This window comes from Dryobates pubescens, chromosome 1, assembly GCF_014839835.1.
Source record: "Dryobates pubescens isolate bDryPub1 chromosome 1, bDryPub1.pri, whole genome shotgun sequence".
Classification (NCBI taxonomy): Eukaryota; Metazoa; Chordata; class Aves; order Piciformes; family Picidae; genus Dryobates; species Dryobates pubescens.
The window spans coordinates 15,849,834-15,870,152 of record NC_071612.1 but is presented as its reverse complement, the minus strand read 5'-3'; the positions used below and the strand labels follow the sequence as shown (position 1 = coordinate 15,870,152).

At 37.3% G+C, this 20,319-nt stretch overlaps 1 protein-coding gene across 1 annotated transcript in view; it reads right to left on the bottom strand.

Annotated features, from left to right (window-relative positions):
* Positions 1-941: 941 nt before the first annotated feature.
* FAT1 (FAT atypical cadherin 1) overlaps positions 942-20,319 on the bottom strand; it is an 88,198-nt gene continuing 68,820 nt past the window's right edge. Inside the window, exons 15-29 of the mRNA XM_054161748.1 lie at positions 19,249-19,463; positions 18,719-18,856; positions 18,278-18,421; positions 15,990-16,187; positions 12,837-13,638; positions 11,803-11,934; positions 11,537-11,700; positions 10,719-11,181; positions 10,057-10,210; positions 9,713-9,823; positions 8,858-9,489; positions 8,472-8,609; positions 6,398-6,457; positions 3,620-3,655; positions 942-2,657 (exon numbers count right to left, since the gene is read on the bottom strand). Coding sequence (XP_054017723.1) covers positions 2,029-2,657; positions 3,620-3,655; positions 6,398-6,457; positions 8,472-8,609; positions 8,858-9,489; positions 9,713-9,823; positions 10,057-10,210; positions 10,719-11,181; positions 11,537-11,700; positions 11,803-11,934; positions 12,837-13,638; positions 15,990-16,187; positions 18,278-18,421; positions 18,719-18,856; positions 19,249-19,463 — 4,016 coding nt within the window. The 3' untranslated portion in view covers positions 942-2,028. The remainder of the gene's footprint in view (positions 2,658-3,619; positions 3,656-6,397; positions 6,458-8,471; positions 8,610-8,857; positions 9,490-9,712; positions 9,824-10,056; positions 10,211-10,718; positions 11,182-11,536; positions 11,701-11,802; positions 11,935-12,836; positions 13,639-15,989; positions 16,188-18,277; positions 18,422-18,718; positions 18,857-19,248; positions 19,464-20,319) is intronic.

Sequence of the window (20,319 nt, the reverse complement as noted above, 5' to 3'; positions counted from 1 at the left end):
AAGAACTGTCACTAAGCTTAACCCTCAGAGCTCAAGATGGATTTTATTAGGATCACTGCTTAGAGTGCATGATAACCTTTCCTCAGAGTTCTGTAAAATTCTTTTAAAGCTATTAAATATGATGTTAACCTGGGCCCAAGGTACAAAAGGCACTTCATTATCAGAATGAACATTGCAGCTTACAGCCAGAACATGGTTTTAAACCAATTGATTTTAGCTGTTTAACATACGTAATGAGATTCTGTATGTAGGCAAGTTAACACAGAGGAATGTCTCTTGGCTCTGTCCTGTAATTCATCTATTTCTATTATACAGCTGCCAGGCTGAGAGTTGCTCCATTTTGTGCACTCCAAGTACAGGTGAGAAAGCCTGGGCTTAGCTCTCATGCCTGAGAGAACCTAGTATTGTACCTTTCCAGGCTACATTAACAATTCACTAGGGTGAGAGGAAATCCATTCTGAACTCATGTCCCTCATGCAACAGGCAGATGACAGCTACCTTATTCCTTCAGCTTACCATCAGGGCAAACATATGCTCAAGAACTTTGTTAGAGGCTTTATTCTTTACTATCCAGAAAAGCAGCTGTGTAATACACAGGCAAGCTGTATTCTACCCTAACTTCTTCAAGGTAAACGAGTGTGAACTTCATGCAAAGAACTGTAACTGAAATACAACTGCGTAAAACCCCACTGTAGTCATCACAAACTCAGAAAGTGGCACAGAAATTGCGTGATGGAAGTGCACAATCAAGGGACATCTCTTCATATAAAAACAACTGTTCAGGTGATTAAGAAAGGAAGAAACTACTTTAAAGATCTTGGGGATTTTCTGTATATATTTGGGGGACTTCAGAAAAAGTACTCAGTAATTTACATAGCTGATATTAGATGGTTAAAGAAAAATGCAAACTACCGAGAAGGCTACTGAAGTTTGATACCCATCAATCTTTATTCATACTGGCCCAATTAACTTTTTAAAACACCATTAAGTAGACACACACTGCCATCTAGTTGAGCATCTCTAACATAGCTGCAGTTTGATTTCTGAGGAGAGGAAAATGTGTTGCTTGGAGCAAGTAACTTAATACAGTACAAAACATATACAGATTTAAAAATGCTGCACTGAATGCTTTGTCAATTGTATATTATATAATAGAGATACACAGAGCAAAGCTAAGGTATTTTATTAATAATTTATTGTCAGTAAGAAAGACTGGCTAATGGTAATTCTCAGTAAAAACCTTTACAAGACCATTGGATCACAAATATACAGACACTATAAAAACTGTGTCATGGTGGTTTTGGTTCTAAACTGGTATGTAGAGGGTCCCCAACACACTTTCCAAGAAGGGAAAAATGTTTACAGTTCTAAAATACAGCAACCCATTTAAGACATTTCCATGTAGCTGACCCAGAAAAACATTAGACCTAACCTATGTACAACTGGAACTGTGAGAGCATGTTGTTGTTTTCTTTTTAATAATGAAATGTCAAACCTTAGTTTCTGGGGGAATACATACAGTGAGGCCCTGATTATAAGAAGTCAGGGTGCTAGTTTTTAATGGCACACTAACATCACTAGTTTCAGTGGAAAACAAACTCACAAAATATCTACAAAATCTAATTAAAACTATTAAAATCAAAACTGTACATAAAATTTACAAAAAGTAGCAGAAAATTAATGGCATTAGAACTATATAAATATATGCATCATGCTAACATGGAGAAGTGGTGCGTGATTTCTTTTTTAACATAGACAATGTAAGTACAAAAAGGATGCTCAGAAATGGCACAGCCAATGGAAGTCTTGGAACTGTCCAATTACAGTAGGTCAGGAAATGGAAATAGGCTGATTGAGTGGAAAGGAACTGCATGATCCAATGCTGCCATGCCAGTTTAGCTCACTGAAAAAAAAACCCCACTCCCTGTGGCTGAGGAAATAAAAGAAAAATAAAATAAAAAAGCTCTTGAAAGTTGTTCTAGAATTTTGATAAAGTTTGTTAGAGTCCAGGCACTTTTGTTGCGTGTGTCAGACTTCTGTATGTTGCTGAGAATCAAGTGGAGGAATTTTCACATGGGCATCAAAGTGACCATCATCTCCACTCTCGTAGTCGCTCATCATGACTTCAGACTCCATTTCACAGCATGCTGACACATCAGAGCATGAAGCTGTGGAAGCATACACAGACATGGACATGTTGTCTACAGTGGGTGCTTCAAAGTCTCTATTATACCCTAATGTGTAAGGAGCGTAAGGTTCTCTGTAGCTGCTGTTGACACCACTGGTTGTGGTTTGAGGTTCTGACATATCTGCAGGATAGTGATGGGGAAGATACTGATTAAGATTGAATCTCTGCCTGCTTCTTGTAGAAGAACCCAAGCTACCTACGGCTGGCATGTCTCTGGGTGGCTGTATTGACTCAAACTGGTCGCTGTATTCTGGTGGTAATGGTGGAAGCTCATCAGGTGCAGGGAAGTCATCAGGTGGAGGTGGGAAATCACTTTCTATGTCATAACCGCCAGGGTAATAGTCTGTATCAATGGCATTTGGATCGGTGTAGAGGGGAGCTGACTCCTCAACCACTTCATAATTTGGATACTCTTGGATACCTGGCAACTGAACGCTTGGCATCCAGTCTGATGTATCCCAGTGATAACCTGAAAAGGTATTGTTAAAAAAAAAAAGAGTAGTATTAGTATCTTGTCTTCAAGTCAGTCTGAACTGAAAAGTCAACACAGATATTAAGACAATGCAACCATTGTGATTAGGACACTACTTGTTAATTGGAAAGCAGTTTGTCCCAGTTCCACAAAAGACATTCAACACAACTTTACGTTATGCCATGCATTAGATATTGCATCATTCACACTTGAACTTCTAACATTTTCTCAGACATCTCACCTAACATGGGAACAGCTGTAGGTCACCTATGGAGTGTGCTGTCACAATACATAATGGTATAGAATTGCACAGAATAGTATAGAATGCAAAGAACCAACAGCCTCCCTGGTGCTGCTAAATTATTAATCTCAATTAATTGCAGTTAGGGTGGTAACAGCTGCCTGTTTTCCTTAAGAATATATTTGGCCTATACAGACTGCGCTTTTCTTACATAAAAGGAGTAATTTCTAATTGGCAAAGTATCCAAACCACTTAAAGTGACTTTACCCCTTCAATGAAATACAAAGTTAATTTCAAAGTTAATTTCACAAAATGCTGTTAGCTCTACAGGCACTGCCACACCTCTGATAAAAATGTTTCACTATTAGTAGAGACATTCCACATTCAAACACAAGAACAAACCAGGAAAATCAAACTCAATCATGCAAAAAATGACCGAACTCGATCTGCTCTTGCAAACTCCCCTTGAATAAGTTTGCATTTATCTGCTGGAAACTAGATGCAAGCCTAACCTCATTAAAAAAAAAAACCAACCCAAACTGTTTTTCCTCATCTGAACATCAAAAAATAAAATAATACAGAATTGTAATAAGGTGCAAATCTAGTAAAGAATAATCACTGCAGACAAATGCACAGCAAGCAACAGTGAGTCTGTGTTAAAACCAAGTATTAACAGAAATATTTTGGTGAACACCAATGAACTGCATGCAGAAGTCACCTCTTGAATTGCTGAGGTCAGGAACAGCAAAAGATTCTTTAGGTGGCAGAATGAGAAGAAAAAGGAGAAAACATCTGTAGTTAGGAATCAAACAGTAGAACCAATGTGAAGACAAACAATGACTGTGACTATGATGGTGATGCTGCCTTTGTCCAGTTTACTTAGCAGTACTGAAGTTGGTATTTTTTCTCGTGGGCTGGTCTTTTGTTAGACTTGAACTGTCAAATAGCTACTGTGTTAAAGTAGCTTGGGACATGGCAGTGTAATGGCAAAATCTTTACTAATTTGCCAAAATCCTCCTATCAGTACATTTAGGATTTCTGCTTAAAAAGGTAAGAAGACTTGGTCTGATTTTTTTCTTTCCCTGTATCCCCCCTCCCCTTGTTTTTCAATACAGGGCTGCATCTATTAGGACCTATACTTTCAAGTATCGCATGCAAAGATGGGAATTCTCCCTTTAGTATCCAGCTTCCATGCACTAAGAAACCTGCTTCCCTTTGAACAGCAGTTCCAACAACTCATCAGCTCAGCAGAGAACTGCTCTGTATTATCTGACAAATTTTAACCCTTTTTCTCTTCAGGAATCTGTATTTCCTATTCAGGTCTGCTTGGACAGGTGATACCTATTCTAATACTGGAATCTTCTCTTAAGTATATTTACTTTTACCTATTCTCGGAAGACTGGAGGGATACAGGTTGAGTCTCAGGGAGGATTTCTACCCCCCCTTGTATTTTATTTTTTTTTTAAGCTTGCCTAGCCCAGACAAGAAAAATACTGTTCATGCTAAAAGAGATATCAAATCTGAGACTCTCAAAATATTGCTGGCCTTATCTCCAGGAGAAGGTTCTGATGACCAATATACTCAGAAGATGGCATTCTTCATTTTTCTAGGGAAACTGCGTGCAAGACTAAAACTAATAGGCAGACTGTGGTCTTACGACTTAGAGCACTTTTACCAAGGAATAGGGACATCTCAGTCCTGGCCTCTTATGAGGAAAAAAAGGATCCTTTAACATAAAATATTATCACAAAATAGACAGGGATGTTTCCATCTCTCCATATGACAATCTCCTAGACTGAAGCTGTATTTCTTCTTGCACTTGATCTGTACAGAGCTACAACCTTCCCTGAGGACCAATGCAGAGAACACAGGCCTACAACTGTCCTGGGATGAGACTAGTTACAGTTCATACTTCAGGATACCTGTTGGACAGAAACTCTTTGAGAGACTAAAGGGAAAGACCATCTGTCCCAGAACTTGACTTTGCTGACAGCTTGAGTAAGGATCTCTGCTGTGCTTGAAATGGCACTTCCCTGAGTGTGCTCAGAAGCAGAACTCTTTACCTAAGATGCCTTCAAAGAAGGAATGATTAAGAGTAGAAACTTCCAAGTGTTATGAAGTAGCTGAGCAAGACATCTTTCATCTTCCTACAAATCTTCTGCAATCTGTGAAACATTTGTATTTACCTTACAGCGATACTAAACCATCAAGCACGACTTTCAACTTTGACTTGAGAGCTACACATATAATTTCTAGCTTCTACCAGTTAGTATCTCAGAGAAAAACTGAACTGAGTTATTAAATACTTCCTCTTATAGATTTTGCCTTCTAGTCTCATAACTCTCCCTTTCCAAAGCACTGTGCATTAGTTTTTTAGCACTGAGGACTACAGTCTATAGGTGCACATTAATGAAATACTCTCATGTAATTAGAAGTCTCTTAATTTGTCTACTTTTTCTGGTGTGTCTGCATACATTAGACTTTAAATATTTATTTATTTTGTTTGGTTACTATAATTAATTTTATAGTCTTAATTACTTGCATCTAACTGGAACTTTAAGGATTAAATAAATTAAGAGCAATTTGAGATTTTTCAATAGCTGCAAAAGAATATAAATATCTATTTAGATGTGGCACTTGGTGCCATGGTTTAGCAGTCATGAGGTGTTGGGTGACAGGTTGGACTTGATGATCTTTGAGGTCTCTTCCAACCTTATTGATTCTGTGATTCTGTGAATTAGAATTTGTATAGACTCACTGGCACCTTTATTACTAGTATTATTTTGCCACGAGTTTGTGTTCTCCAGCGAGCCAGTTTTTAAATGTTAGCAGAAAAGAAATTAATTTCCATTTCAAATGTCTACTTCACCTCTTGTTAACTTCCAAATACCACACATATTAATCTATGCACGTGTGTGTATATACATCCAAAACACACTTTTTAGATACTGATGTAAGGCTGAGTAGTAACTTACTACTTAAACTGATAGAGATGCGTATGCCTGTACCCCTCAGCTGCACACTAGAAATCATTTTTGTTCTGTTAAAAAGACAGACTGATCTGAAGATCAAGGAAGTGAGTACTGGTATCAGACTACCTCTATTCTGTGCATCTGGGCAAGACGACAACAGATGTGGGTGGCAGAAGAAGAAAAAGTGAGGGCTGCTGTTTTTTCCATCTACAGTAGTATGTATAATTGCCTTTGATGCTGTCCCAGTTCTGCTGGAAGCTTTAGTGTAAATATTTTCAGAAGAGTAAGCACCATGATTAATTGTTTACAGCAAGAATTTTTTTGGCACCTGTCCACAGCGTAGCTACAGCATACACATGAAAATATGAACAGATATACAATACGAATTTATTCTTCGCTAAAACTTATCACAAAGTCCAAGTAAGTAATTTTACAACTCCCATCTGCTAAGGCTATATGACTAGCAGGAAAACGTGCATTATTCTGCTAAAGCAGTAAGTAAGTATGAAAATGTGTATATATACCTTCGTTTTCCACCGAGTCAACAACAGCATTGACAAGGTGTATTACAGTCACTACGGAAGCTTGTAAAAGGTATAAAAGGAGCAAATTAAAACAAACCTATAGTTAGTATCACTTTAAACAGCACACAGATATAAAAAAAACCAAGCAAACACAACACTATAAAAATGCAGTTCATTAATATTTTATAAAGCAAGATTATTAGTGTGTATATACACACACATTTAATCTCCATCTAGAAAGCGACTGAATGCAATACATAAAATACATCTTTAAGCCTGAATTTTAGTCTTGATAAACATGGAAAACATCCCTGAAGCAAATACTGCATGAGCACAAAGATGCTGTAGTTGTGCTAGAATTTCTGATGTTACCTAAACATACCATTTGGATAATACTTCATGTAGACAGCAATAATCTCGGCTTTTCTAAAAGCTTGTGTTGGGTGAATTAAGCAGTATTGCATTAGGCTTCCCCTTTTAAGCTGCATGCTACTTTTTATTTTCCCTCTCAGTGAGGAAAAAAAAAAAAAAAATCACTGAAATGGGCTACAATATTAGAATATAAAAAGTATCTACTGAAAACTTCTGTTGACCTACTTAAGTTGTGTGTGAACAGTGGTATGACAGTAGGAACACCAAATTAAAGTTGTGACATTCTCGTTTATAAAGAACCAAAATTAATATGCAGTTATGTCTTCCCTCTCCCAAGATACTTTTGGAAGAGAGAAGGATTACTCTTGTAGGGTAGGATGAAGTAAGCACATGCAACTTGCTTGCATGGCTCAGGGATTAAATACCAAACTAATAAATTCGAAATCTGCCAAAAAGGAAGGGAGGAAACAACAATATCTGTGATGCTACAGCTACTTCTCTTAAAACAATGTATTAGCGAGTAATCAATACATGACATGAAATGTGAGTTAAGAATATATGAAACATATAGGGTGGAGAGAGGGGAGAACATTTACTGCACAACACTTAATGCCACAAGAAGAAACTTGAAAGTTGATAAAAGGTCTACTGATAAATTAATGAGTACTGTACGCATACCATTTTACTTTCACCAATAATTAACACAGATTTTTCTTTTCATACTGTTAAGAACAGACCACTCCACTTCATTTAGAAGTAGAATATTCTTTATTCCTATGCTAAAGGAATTTAAAATTTTTACCACACAGAGACAGAAGCAGAAGTTGGAATAAAGAGTTAAAACATCGTAGGTGAGTGAATTGAGATAACTGTCCAATCAGTTTGAAATGTTTCTGAATAAACAGATGCATTTGTATCAACTATAAAAGCATCTCTCATCAGAATGGAAAAGCAGAAGACTTCCAATTAGTAATAATAAACTTCACAAATACGTATGTTCATTATATTTTGATGGACTGGAGTCACGATCAAAGTATTTCTATATTGGCTTTTTTCAACATATGATTTTTTTTATTAATTCATTTTAATCATGGTGAAAGCCAAATATACTCTTCTACTATAGCAAAATTCCTTTTTGTGCAGCTTCCTTCTTTACTAAAGTAATCAAACTTACAAGCAGTCCCTTAAACTCTGCTTTCACTCAGAACTGATCTGATCCATATGGGGGCTGAGGTCGCAGCAAGAAAAAGAGAAGGAAACAAATGAAACTGTAATACCATAAAGATTTTTTTACCGAGAGCTAAATGTCAAAGTGAAAGTCATATTTGTGCAGAGGCCATTAAAAAAATTCACTCTATTTTTGTATAAGGTGATAACTAGTGATTACCGAGAAGAGTTTCTCAAATATGAACACACTTTCAACAGTTTTTAAACACAAGGCTATGAACACCTCACGCTGCGTTTTTATGGTTGATATTCTAACAGAATGATTATGTAATTTTGAAGTAACTAACACAAGGTGTAAGACAAGCAAAACACTTAACATATCTGGGTCTTTACATAAGCAAATACAGATATATATTAAATAACCTATTATTTAATATATATTTGATATATCTAAGTCCTATATTTGAGAAATTTAGATGCAGAGACTGAAAAAATGAATGTAAGTGGCAACACAAAATTACTGTATTTTACATACCATTGTCATCACATGATTCAGACTGGAAGGAGCTGAGAGACTGGACCTCAGACATGCTTTCTCTAGCACTATAAGGATGGGAGTTCTTTTCATCCAGAGGCTTTTTTGAAAGGCAGGGGTCAAGATCTACTACTTTGGCTAAAAGAGAAAGTTTCAAGTGAGACGATTAATAGATTCTAGATTAAAGAATCAATTAAATCTGAAGCTGAGATCTACGTGGTTTTACAAAACTTAATAAAGCACGAAGCCTGATCAGACTCATAACTCAGCAAAGTCATAATGCCTTCTGTATCCTAAAAGGCACAGACAGAAGCTTTGTACTCATATTAAAATTGTACCAGCACACACATTTAATAGAAAGGTAATAAAATAAGAACATTTCTTACTGTCATAGTCAAAATCCCAGCTGGGTTTTTGTATTGAATCGCTGTCTGAGGGAGAGTTGGAGGGAGGTGGAGGTGGCAAATTTGGTGCTACACTGCAAACAGCTACAGCTTTCCGGTGACCATGTACAGAATCTGGGTTAAAAGTGCTGAACTCTGGGTGCTCGGGAATAGCAGACCCCTCAAAAGAATTCCTGTCAAGGTTGTTCCTAGAGTCACTTGGAATGCTTGGAGTGTATGAAATGGGACGAACGGGAACCTGTGGTGGAATGTCAGAATAGATGTTCTTGTTCAGTTTTGCATCAAAATACGGTCTTTGCAGGAAAGCTGTTGTGGCTCCCAGCTGCTTGTCTTCAGGTTCTGGTTGCTGCTTCTTTTTTCTATTTATCACTTTGCGGCAAACAACAAAAATCACAACTAACAAAAATATTCCTGCGATGAAAACAATAATCCCAATCACTTCAGCTAAGCCAATATTCCAAGATGTTGAAACGTATTTGTTAAGAACAATGTCTGTGCAGTGTTTTCCTCCAAATCCATGGCTACAATTGCAGTGATATGAACCGTAAGTATTTTCACAAAGGGCACCGTTAAGACATGGGTTTTCTATGCATTCATCAACATCAGCCAGGCACCTACCAGAAACAGAGCAGAGCAATGATGGTTACTTTTACATCAGTAGTCTTTCTTGTAGTCTTGTTTCCAACAGCTCTAGTTATGTTTAATATACAGTACTGTGTACTACCAGGCAATTTGCTATTTTATCGACATTCCAGATTTCAACCAGTTTGAACTGTTAAATGTTAGTTAAGAAAACAAAACAAAACAAACAATCACTATGTGTGCAACACTGCCTACCTTTCTCCACGAAAACCTGCTTCACACTCACAAACAGGTCCATCCAAACTGTCAATACATTTGCCACTGTTTTTACAAGGATTGTCTTTGCAATATGGACCCAGCTGGCACCTGCAAAGACAAAAAAGTGGGGGAGAAGGGAAGCATGAACGAACCGTACTGCAAGTGAGTACATAGTGTGGGGATTCAGGGCTGTAACATAAGGGGCTGGCATTAACTTCAACTAACCCCTGTAGTTTTCAGAATCTAAGCTTCAAGTAGAAAACAGATAAAGAAAGAAAACTGTTACACTTATTGCTTATTCTCTCAGGGCTTCATTAGTACGATAAACCACACAAACCTACCTTTGTCCTGTGTATTGTCCTCGGCACTGGCAGATAAAATCGTCACTGACAGGGATGCAAGTTCCACCATAAAGGCAGGGGTTGGAAGCACAGGGGTTGACACTTACATCACAGTGAGTTCCCATAAACAAAGGTGCACACTTGCAGTAGTAACCTGAAATCAAATATACAGTCTCTAAAATACATACATGGCTTTACTGAATTTAAGATAAAATCCTGCCTGCCCACCTCTGGATATAAGATAAAATCCTCCCTCCCCACCTACCTGTTTGAAAAGAAATGATGGGAAAAAATAGAAATATTCTTATTGCAAGATGAATAATAAGTTTTTTTCCTGAATATGACTGAAGGACAACTTCCATTTCTCTCACAAAACTCAAGCTTGTCACAGTAATTTCAGAATTTTTGAAGGAAGGTTAAAGGAGGCAAATAAGAGGATGGACCCCAGCTGCAGACAGTATAGACCTTTCCTGGTGGATTTTGTCTACTCCATACTAGAAGGAACTAAGTCTAGAACACAGCCTTCCTATCTGCTCAACAATTAGCCTTGTACAGCTCTCTGGGAAAGCAAGACTTATTCACTGAGTTGTTTTGTCCTTTGAGGCAGGGAAGTGGAAAAGCAGTTTTGAAACCTGAAAGAAGAAGAATATAGTATGGCTTACCTCCATTCGACAGTGCATTGCAGATGCCTCCATTCTGACATGGGCTGCTTGAACAACCTTCTGTGGTAGTCAGCAAGCATCCAGGGGTCACATCTACAGATTCTTCCATGTGTGCATAATTTCGTGGCTTACTATTTAGAGGCAGCTCTTGTCCATTAAGTACAATAGAATCCATACAGCCTCTAAAACCATTGCTAACTTGAGGACTTCTACCATGTCTCGTACCTTGCTGCCGAATATGGCCACCAAAAAACACATGATTATCTAGGTTTAGTGTCCTAAGCGTACCAGGAGCAGTACCAGATGCAGTATGTACCCTATCCAGAACAAGTCGTGCATAATTTCCATCCACTTCAAGAGATACTGAATGCCACTGGCCATCGTTTATCTGAATGCTCTGCACAGAGACGATCCCAGGTCCACTGCCACAATCAAATTTATATTGCAGCCTTCCATGGTGAATCTACAGGGGAAAGACACAATGTCAACAAACGGTCTGCCCTTTCATCTTGTGCTTTAAGGGACTTTTCCTGTATGGACTTGATGAATATTACAAACAAATGAATTTAAAGTTGTTATTGAAAAGATAATTCAGGTGGGTTTGGTGTGTTTGTGGTTTTTAATTTTAACTAATTAATCTAATTCCTTCTACACATTAAAAAAAAAAATCCTGTACACATTTCATCACCCAAGGGTATGGCAAAACATACTCTGAGGTCAATTCTCAATTCTAGTAATTCTACAAAGATGTTATGATTCAATCTTTTATTCTGACATAAAAAAATGAGGGGAGAGAGATGCACTAGACTTTAACATACCTCTAAGATACTGTAGTCTGTTCCTCGAGCATACATAACAACTGCATGAGCAGAGTAAGTTCTAAGCCTCATTGTCAGTTTCATTTCCTCTTTGTTCTCATTTTCCATGAGACGGTATTTCACATAGCTGCTCCCAGTAAATGTCACAGCAGAGCTAGCTGATGCTGAGGAATATAGAAAAGCATAAAATGTGTTAAACACAGGACTGGAATCAAATTAGTATGTAGAAAGTCATATAGTTTTATGCAGAGATTTTAATTTCTTACCAGGACACTGTCCAGTTTTACTGTCTTGGCAAACACAGGTGTATTTTCCTTCCTTTGGATCTCCTAAACATTTGGTACCCTCAGGACACGGGTTTCCTTCACACACATTATTCACCAGGGGGCACTTCCCTTCTGTAAACCAAAATACATTATGGTGGTAAGGGACACTTCAGTACAGTAGTTGAAAGTAACCTAAATTATGTTCCTAACAAACATACAAGGAAGTGAGGTAGTTATGGGACATGACTGGCACAAACACAGACCAGGCAAACGGCACATATAGTGCGTGATATTCATAGCTATCTAACTCAATCCAATTGGTAAAATTTGAAAACTCATGTTGTAGTTCAGAGTTTACCATTACTATCATACACCATAAAACCCAACATGTAGATATTAAACATGGATGAAGTAGAGAGCAGGAGAAGAGTGCATCAAATACAGACTGGAACAAGAATTAAATATTTCCTTAAGAAGTGCAAGTTTACTCAACAATCTCAGCAGTGTTTGTTTTCCTCAGAGCTAAAGATAAATCAGTCTTCTGTTATAAATCTGTATGCTTGAATGTGTCTTACTGATTATTCATTTCCCACTTCACCCTGTCATTCCCAGCAAAGTATGGGGACTATCTGGGCTATTACTCTAAGCAGAAACAAGTATTCTGGTACTTTGGAAGAACCCACCTTTGTGCACACAGGACTGAAAATGGCTAGCAATTTAGAGCAGGCAACAACAAAAAGAACTTTTTTCATAAAATGGAAAATGAAGGTGTAAAAAAACCCAAATGAACAACACCCCTGCCCCCCATCCATATATACATTAAAAAAACCAAAGTCTCCTCCATAAGCTTGTACAATGTGATCTCTTACAATGAGATAATAATTACTCCTTACTCTGATTAGACAAATGGTGCAGTGAGGACAGGACATTCTTAAACTTGTCTTACAGTATGATATTTGTTCCCTATGAATTATGGCTGTTCAAAACTAGAACAATCTTTTCAAGAATGTAATTTTCCTTACTGCTTTTCTTACCTTTACAAAGACAAACTGCTGTTCTGTGATGACGAGGAGTGACGAAACTCAACCTGGCTGTGCTGTGGGTTGACATGATGTTCTCATCCACTGTTACTTTTTCTTCACAAAACTTCAAAGGGCAATCTAGGCCTGCACAAAGCTTATGGAAAACATCGATTATCTGGACACCTAAAATCTCCTCTAGGTCAGGCACAGAAGAGTTTATCTTGTGGAGCAAAATTCTCATTGGCTGCTGAGAGCTACTAGACTTTTCGATATTCAGGAGGACATCAAGATTTGAAGGAGGATCAGAAGGCTGCAAACTAATAATCTGGATGTCGTTTCTCCTCACGCCCAAGATGTTTCTTAACGCTCTCTGGAAATTGCGCCAGTAATCACCGATGAATTCTTCAGGGGCAAGGTTTGCAAAGCGTATAGCAATGCTGTGATTTAGCATATCTTGTGTGATTTGTCTGATGTGCACGGTAATGTCAGCTGCAGCTGTAAATTTTCCATCTGTAACACTGACATTTAGGAGGTACTGACCTACATCTAACCTTTTATGTGCTATAAGTTTGCCACCTGTACTGGAAACAGAGAATAAGGATTCCATTTTGGGGTCCAGACTGTATGTCAAAGTATCATAAACGTCTTGATCAGTTGCATGAATTTTTCCGATGACACCACCTGAATATTCTTCCCCGAAGGCTGTGATAAAGATTTCAAGAGGCAGAATTGCTGGAGAATAAATGCTTTCCTCAATAACTCTAATATCAATGTAAGTCAAAGATGACAATGGTGGTTTTCCATTATCTGCCACCTAAAGGAAGGTGAAGATAAGAGTTAGACTTTTGCTTTATCTCAAATTCTATTGTAGATACTTGTACTTTATAAAGCAGTTGTATTAAAAAAAAAAAAAGTGTCTACAGGAAGATTCTTTATGTAGATTTCATAACACAGGTACTGACATGACAATTGTCCTGACATGACAATTAAAAAGGCTTTTTTGTAAGAGCAGGTAAACACCAACATGTTTTCACTTCTAAGAAGAAATGGTTACAGTGTTTTTAATACCTGGCAATGCAAAGAAGTTACTAACACTTCTAGCAAATACAGAGGAAAGGCACAATAGCTGATTTCAGACAGCAGATGGTGCTTGAAGCTTTTGTATTTCAACTATAAAAACATTACAAACTTGAAATGAGTCATGCGCTAGAAATTTACAACATGCTTCACCGCAGTGATTAGGAAGTGGTCTTGCAGGCAGTCTAAATGCAATATGCCAGACAATACTTCCAAAAGAAAACAATATACATAAAAAAATTACAATTATGTTGTCTTTCAAGATTTGTTATCATGGAGACAAAAATAGCCCACCTGTAGTGGTGTTTGCTTCAGATAATTGAGGGAACTATCTTTTACAGAATCAGCATAGCTCAATTTTAAAGCTTTTCTAAACACCACACACCCTGTCCTCCATCCCTCTTTGACAAAAGCATACAGTGTTGTTGTATGAAGAAGAGATAAAAAGAGTAGAAAAGGGAGAAATGACAATTGCCTTGGGTTTTCTCATTCTGTTCCTCCATTCTTGTTTCCCATGTAACTTTTACCCAGACCTGGAAGTTTCCCAGTTACTGAAAGTGAGACTAAAGAACTGGAGAGATGTGAAAGGACAGAGAGTATACACAGGGCTCCAACAGTAGAAGATAACCTGCATTGTTTAGAAGATTTCACAATAGTTTTACAGTGACTACAGGTAGTTAGTACATTTTGAAGACCTGTGCAGAGAAGCAGCTTTTGATTTTTCATACAAATTAAAGCACAAGAGGAAAATCTTATCTGTGGGTGAGCACACAATTGTAGCATTTTTAAAGGGTAACGTGTGTCTCAAAGCATGTCTTCAACAGTTAACTCCAAAATAAAGGCATGGCTAGAAACTTGCCCTCTAGTTACCCGAACATAAATAACAAGGCAGAGAGCTGAAGTTGGCAAAGTTTTGTTTTGCCTAGATTTCTGCCCAGAAACAAGACAGGCAGTTTAGCTATAGAAGAAATACCCACAGGAAACAAGAAAGGCCTTAAAACAGGCAGGCAAGCAAAATTGTAACAAATGGGCAGCAACCAGGAAAGAAGAGCCCCAGGAGAAATGATTTTTCAATAGTGCAGATATTTAAAAATCTGCTGTGGTTTTAAACTAAAGCATGCAGAGTGTGGCACAAAAAATCTCCATGACTCATAGCTGAAGATTTCAAACACTAATGCTGGGAGACATTTGTTAATGGATAATCTATTTCCTCTGGAGAGAGGGAAAGCAAATGTGAGTGGCATGCACACACAGGCTGCTGTTGGGGGCAAAAAGAATTCCTTTATTTCTATTAAAACCACAAAAGTAAAAGTTTCACGGTGGTAGTGGGTGTGGGGTGTGTATGGGAGAGGTTGTATGTGGGTGTTTTGGTTTGTTTTGTTTTTTTTTCCATTTGAACTGTGCTTGTAACATCAGAAGATCTCTGCCTCAGCAATACATTCAGAAAGCAACCAAGGTAAAAGCTGTAAATGCTGACAAGCATACCAGTAAAGGTCAGTTAAATGAAAATTATTATCAAGAGCTCATACACAGCCATTAACTTGAGCTGTGACACAGAAGTGCAGAAACTGTAGTCAGGTATCTGAAGTACAGACTGCCTGTCCACAAGCATCCTACAGCTTCAAAAATGGAAGAACTGCATGATTCCACCCAGGAGTCTCATGCTTAAGGAAATGAAGGCACATTAGGAAGGGCCAAAGGTACAGCTAAATCACGAAATGTGACAGACTGTACAGTGCACATAGAACACGCATGACTGCCTGTGTATACATTGATAGGAATATACACAATGTCAACAAGCTGTGCTGACAGGTCTCTGTTGCCTGATTTTCCAGCATCCCACATGAAAGGCAAAGGGCTTATCAAGTCCACTTAATCAGTTAACATTTCACTTACACCTTACCCTTACTGTGAATTTCATTAAGCTGACTGTTAAACCTGCGTAGATTTCCACTTAAGCCAACAGACTATCTCTGAGGATGTTAATGACTACTTGGTGTGTCAGGATCTTGTCACAAAAGTAAGAAGTTAAAAATGATGGATTTGTCACACTAATAATGCAAGACAATGAGAGATAGCACATCCTACCTTAACATGAAGTAAATAGTGATCCCTCACTTTGCGCTTCAGACTAGCAGTTGTGGTCAGTACTCCCTGCTGGTTAATTTGGAAAGTGTTCTCTTCATTTCCACTCAGGATGGTGAAGACAAAAGGAGGGCCATTGTGAGAAGAATCCTTGTCTGTTACCACTAGCTGGAGCACACTAAATCCAATAGGCTTATTTTCCTACAAACACATAATAAAATGACTTCTGTGTTGTTATAATTGAGGCTGTAACCTGATGATTTATTTTTTCACAATAGAAAAAAAAAATCAAATTACTGTCAAACCATTTACTTGATATGAGAGAAATCAGAATGACAATATTGTTAAAGGAAAAATACCACCTTCTGAGAATAATGAAAAGAGTAAAAGGAGAAAGGCAGTACATTTTAAAACTGTCATATTTTTGAAAGTAGCTCAGCCTTGAACCTTTACATTTTCCACTTTTGGTCTGAATTAACATTACTGTAGATTAATAACCAAGTCATCAAAGATTTCAAATTTAGCTAAAACATCTGTCTTTGTTGAGACTACTAGAGAAACACACCACCCCATCTGACTCTGTGTCCCTAATTAGTGCTCTCACTACAGTTGTGGTTGCTACAGCCAGAGTCTGGTCAAAATATGAAATCCAGATTTTAAAATTTGCCTTATAAAATCCCTCCAAGTTTGCATCATGTAGATGCCTGAGGTTTCACAGACACTTAAACACTGTGCTTTATCATGTATCTGATACACAAACACCTTGTCTAATGCTTGTAGCAACTCCCCCAGAATACTCATGCTATACTGTATTGAACAGATATATATACCAAAGTGCAAAAAAACCCAAACCTAAGTATAAGTGTTACTATGAAGTATAAAAAATATAAAATTCTATCCTTTCACAGCTGCAAAAGCTCCTAAAAACAAGCATAAAATTTGTCCTTGAAAGAGTAGGTCAGTTATCAGATATAGCCCCTGAAGCTTTTCTGCCCCCCTTCAGAGAAACAGACAAGGATCGTCACTTAAAAATACAAATATTTACACTGGGAGATCTAAAGTAATTTGATTTTCATTACAGCTAAGCACATTTCTAACTGTCCCCTAATATGTCTATTTTAAATACATCAGCAAATGCACACCAGCATTCTTGGGCAACTCCTCCAACCTCTTCTCTGCTACCCTTAATACTGGGACAGACTGATATAAATGACTATAAGACACAAGGTCTTCATTTTTAATTTAGAGAAACATTACAGGCCTTGTCTATATAGTCTGTCATTTTAGGGGATACATTAATAACATTCATTCCAAGAAAGAATGTACCTGGGGAGCAAAATACCTTTAACAGAACACACACACAAAAAAAATTGTTGGAGAACAAAAGAAGAGGAAGAAAAAGTTAGATCAAGGACTTGCATACTCTGTATATGTTGGGTAGAGACAAATGACTTTGTCCTCTTTCAGAAGGCTACTTCTACAAATCATATACATGGCCTCCAAACAGAAGTGGTATGTTAGGATGGCACAGTGCACCAGATAACACTGCCTAATCCCCACTTGTCGATTGTACAAGGCTAGGCATCATCAACAGCAAAACAATCCATTTATGCTACCCAACAGGCTTTTACACAGTTCCTTTATTTCCTTTCATTTGTTCTCCGCTGGATAAGGAAGATGCTGCCTCCCTCTTTGCTTTAGCAAAGTTTTACGAATCAGGCAAGTACATGCCACCCATTTAAGAATCTGGCCCACTACTACCATCTTAAGGTGCAAAATGAATTAAAAGATTGGTATGCAGCAACATGAAATATTACTCTTGTTTGAACTGCTTCTGATCCCAAAGGAGGCCAATAGGAATTAAGTGTTGCACATGTCACACTACTTCACAGTAGTAAGTACCTAAAGTATCTTTTCCTAAGCAGTACTCCTAAGATTAAAAAGAAATAGCAAAATTTTTATGTATTTTAACCTATCTATGTGATGGTAAGAATGCTATAAACAAACATAAATGCTCTGTATAATATATACGCACATGCACACACACGAAGGATGTGAAAAAGGAACACAGTCAACTTGCAATCTAAATTTCTAAACAGGCTGCATAATAGGAGTTTTGTAGCCCTTAACACTTATTCAGGTAAGCAGTCTTACTGACAACCTTAATAACTACAAATACAGGAAAACAGAACTGAAGCATTAAGGTTATCACAGCTTGCAGAATTTTTTCAAGACACAAGTTAACACTCCAATAATGTTACTGATTTGACTACTTCACTCTCTGTATTTACCTGGATGATAACACTATAGTTTCCTTTTGAGAATACTGGAGGATTGTCATTTACATCAGAGATATCAATATTAACTGTGGTTGTGTTAACTCTAGGTGAATTTCCATTATCTGAAGCTTGAACTGTCAAGGTATATCCTGAAATCTAAGAAATAATAAAACCAAAAATAAGTTTCAAACATTCACTAGGGAGCAAAAAGTAATAAATTCAGGTTTCAAGGCAGACACATTTTAATGCAAACACCTAGTAAAGCTTGCCTTCCTATATTGAATCCTTTCTCTCCTTTCCCACCCCCCACAAGCACTAACATAAATAGATGCTTTTACTTTATTGCAGCTTTATTAATTTTGAAACACAACATGGAGATTTACAAATATAGTTTAAAACAGTGGCCATCAATTACATATATCTAAATTAATCCCAACTGCATCAAAAACTTACCTTTTCTCTGTCTAGAAGTTTAGTCACTTTAATTTCACCCTTTGTAGGGTCAATTGTAAAAGGGTTTCCCTGATTGCCATCAACAATTGTGTAGTGAATGCGATTGTTTGAAGGTCCATCAACATCATCTGCCATAACCTAAGGGACATTACAGTCTCATTTAATACAAGTTGAAATAGACTTATCATACTTCAGATACCTTCAGGATGAGTTTAGGTACAGTAGCTTTGGTTTAACATATCCAAGTTCTCAGGAAAAATGTCATTCAAATAGAAAATACCAAACAGCACTTAAGTTCTTAAATTTCTTCGGAAAAAGAAGCCATGCTCTTGTAAGGGTAGCACAAATACATCACAAAATATCATCCACTCACTATCTCAAGTACCTAGGTCTGAAACTTCTTCAAAATAAATTTTCAATTCACTCAATGGCAAACTCATCTACTCATTTATGTCCTGTTTTTGACTTCAACACCAAAAGCACGATTGTCATGAGAGAGTATTTCAAAGTAAAAAAATCACCATACATACTGTAATGACTGATTGTTCAAGCACAGCATCTTCACTGATTACTGCAGTGTAAGTGTCCTGGCTAAACACTGGAGTATTGTCATTGATATCTGTTACATTAATATTCACTGTTACAACATCACTTAATGAAGGTGTGCCTCCATCTGTGGCTTCCACTGTCAAGTAGTACTCATGAGAACTTTCATAATCCAAGCTCTCAATGACAAAAATGGCTCCTAGGGAAGAAAAAAACCAACACAGCACATCATACAGGCTCTGCTATTACTGTAGCATAGTGAAACTTTTGATTTTGGTCTGACAAATATTCAGCTTTTTAAGAGCTTGATTTGTGGAGCTGCAGCTACATAGTGAAATGGTCAGGTTTTACACATAGAAGTTAAAAGTTGAGAAGTTCCTGCTATTATTACAGAAGACTCCTGCTTTAAAAAATTCCCTTTTCCTAATTTGCAATTAAAATCAACCAAAACTATGACATGACCTTTAACTTGGCTTTCCTCACAACCAGCATTAATGTGAGGCATGGAGTATTCAGAAGTTGTAAAGGAAGTATTGGACCATGGATTTTTGACTGATAGCTATATCTGAGTTAAAGTTTCTAACCAACCAGTTAAGATAGAGCAGTCCCTAACATCCACACTGACTTGCTGCTAGGAGAGTGTTTTCCTCGAACCTTTTTCCTCCTTTCAAGCATATGAAGAAGTTAAACTGACAAAGTACTTCTATGCCATAGTACCAGCATGCAAACTGGAAAAAGCAGCTGGAGGAATTATCATTTCAATTACACTAGTGTAATTAATTACTATGAACTTCTGAGTAGAAATCTCAAACTTTACCAGAAATTAACTCTAGGAAAAGAACTACATAAGAACACAAAACTAGAATTGTGGTGTACATTGACTTTTAAACAAAGAATAAGGAAAAATCACTCCACATAACCTAAATGCTTCCATAGACTAAACCTGACTAATACACAGGTCTAAAGCCTCCACTGTCATGCTAGATATGTAACTAAACAGAATATTTCAACTTCTCTTTAATGCCACATTAAAACTCCTCTAGACTTACAGTCTC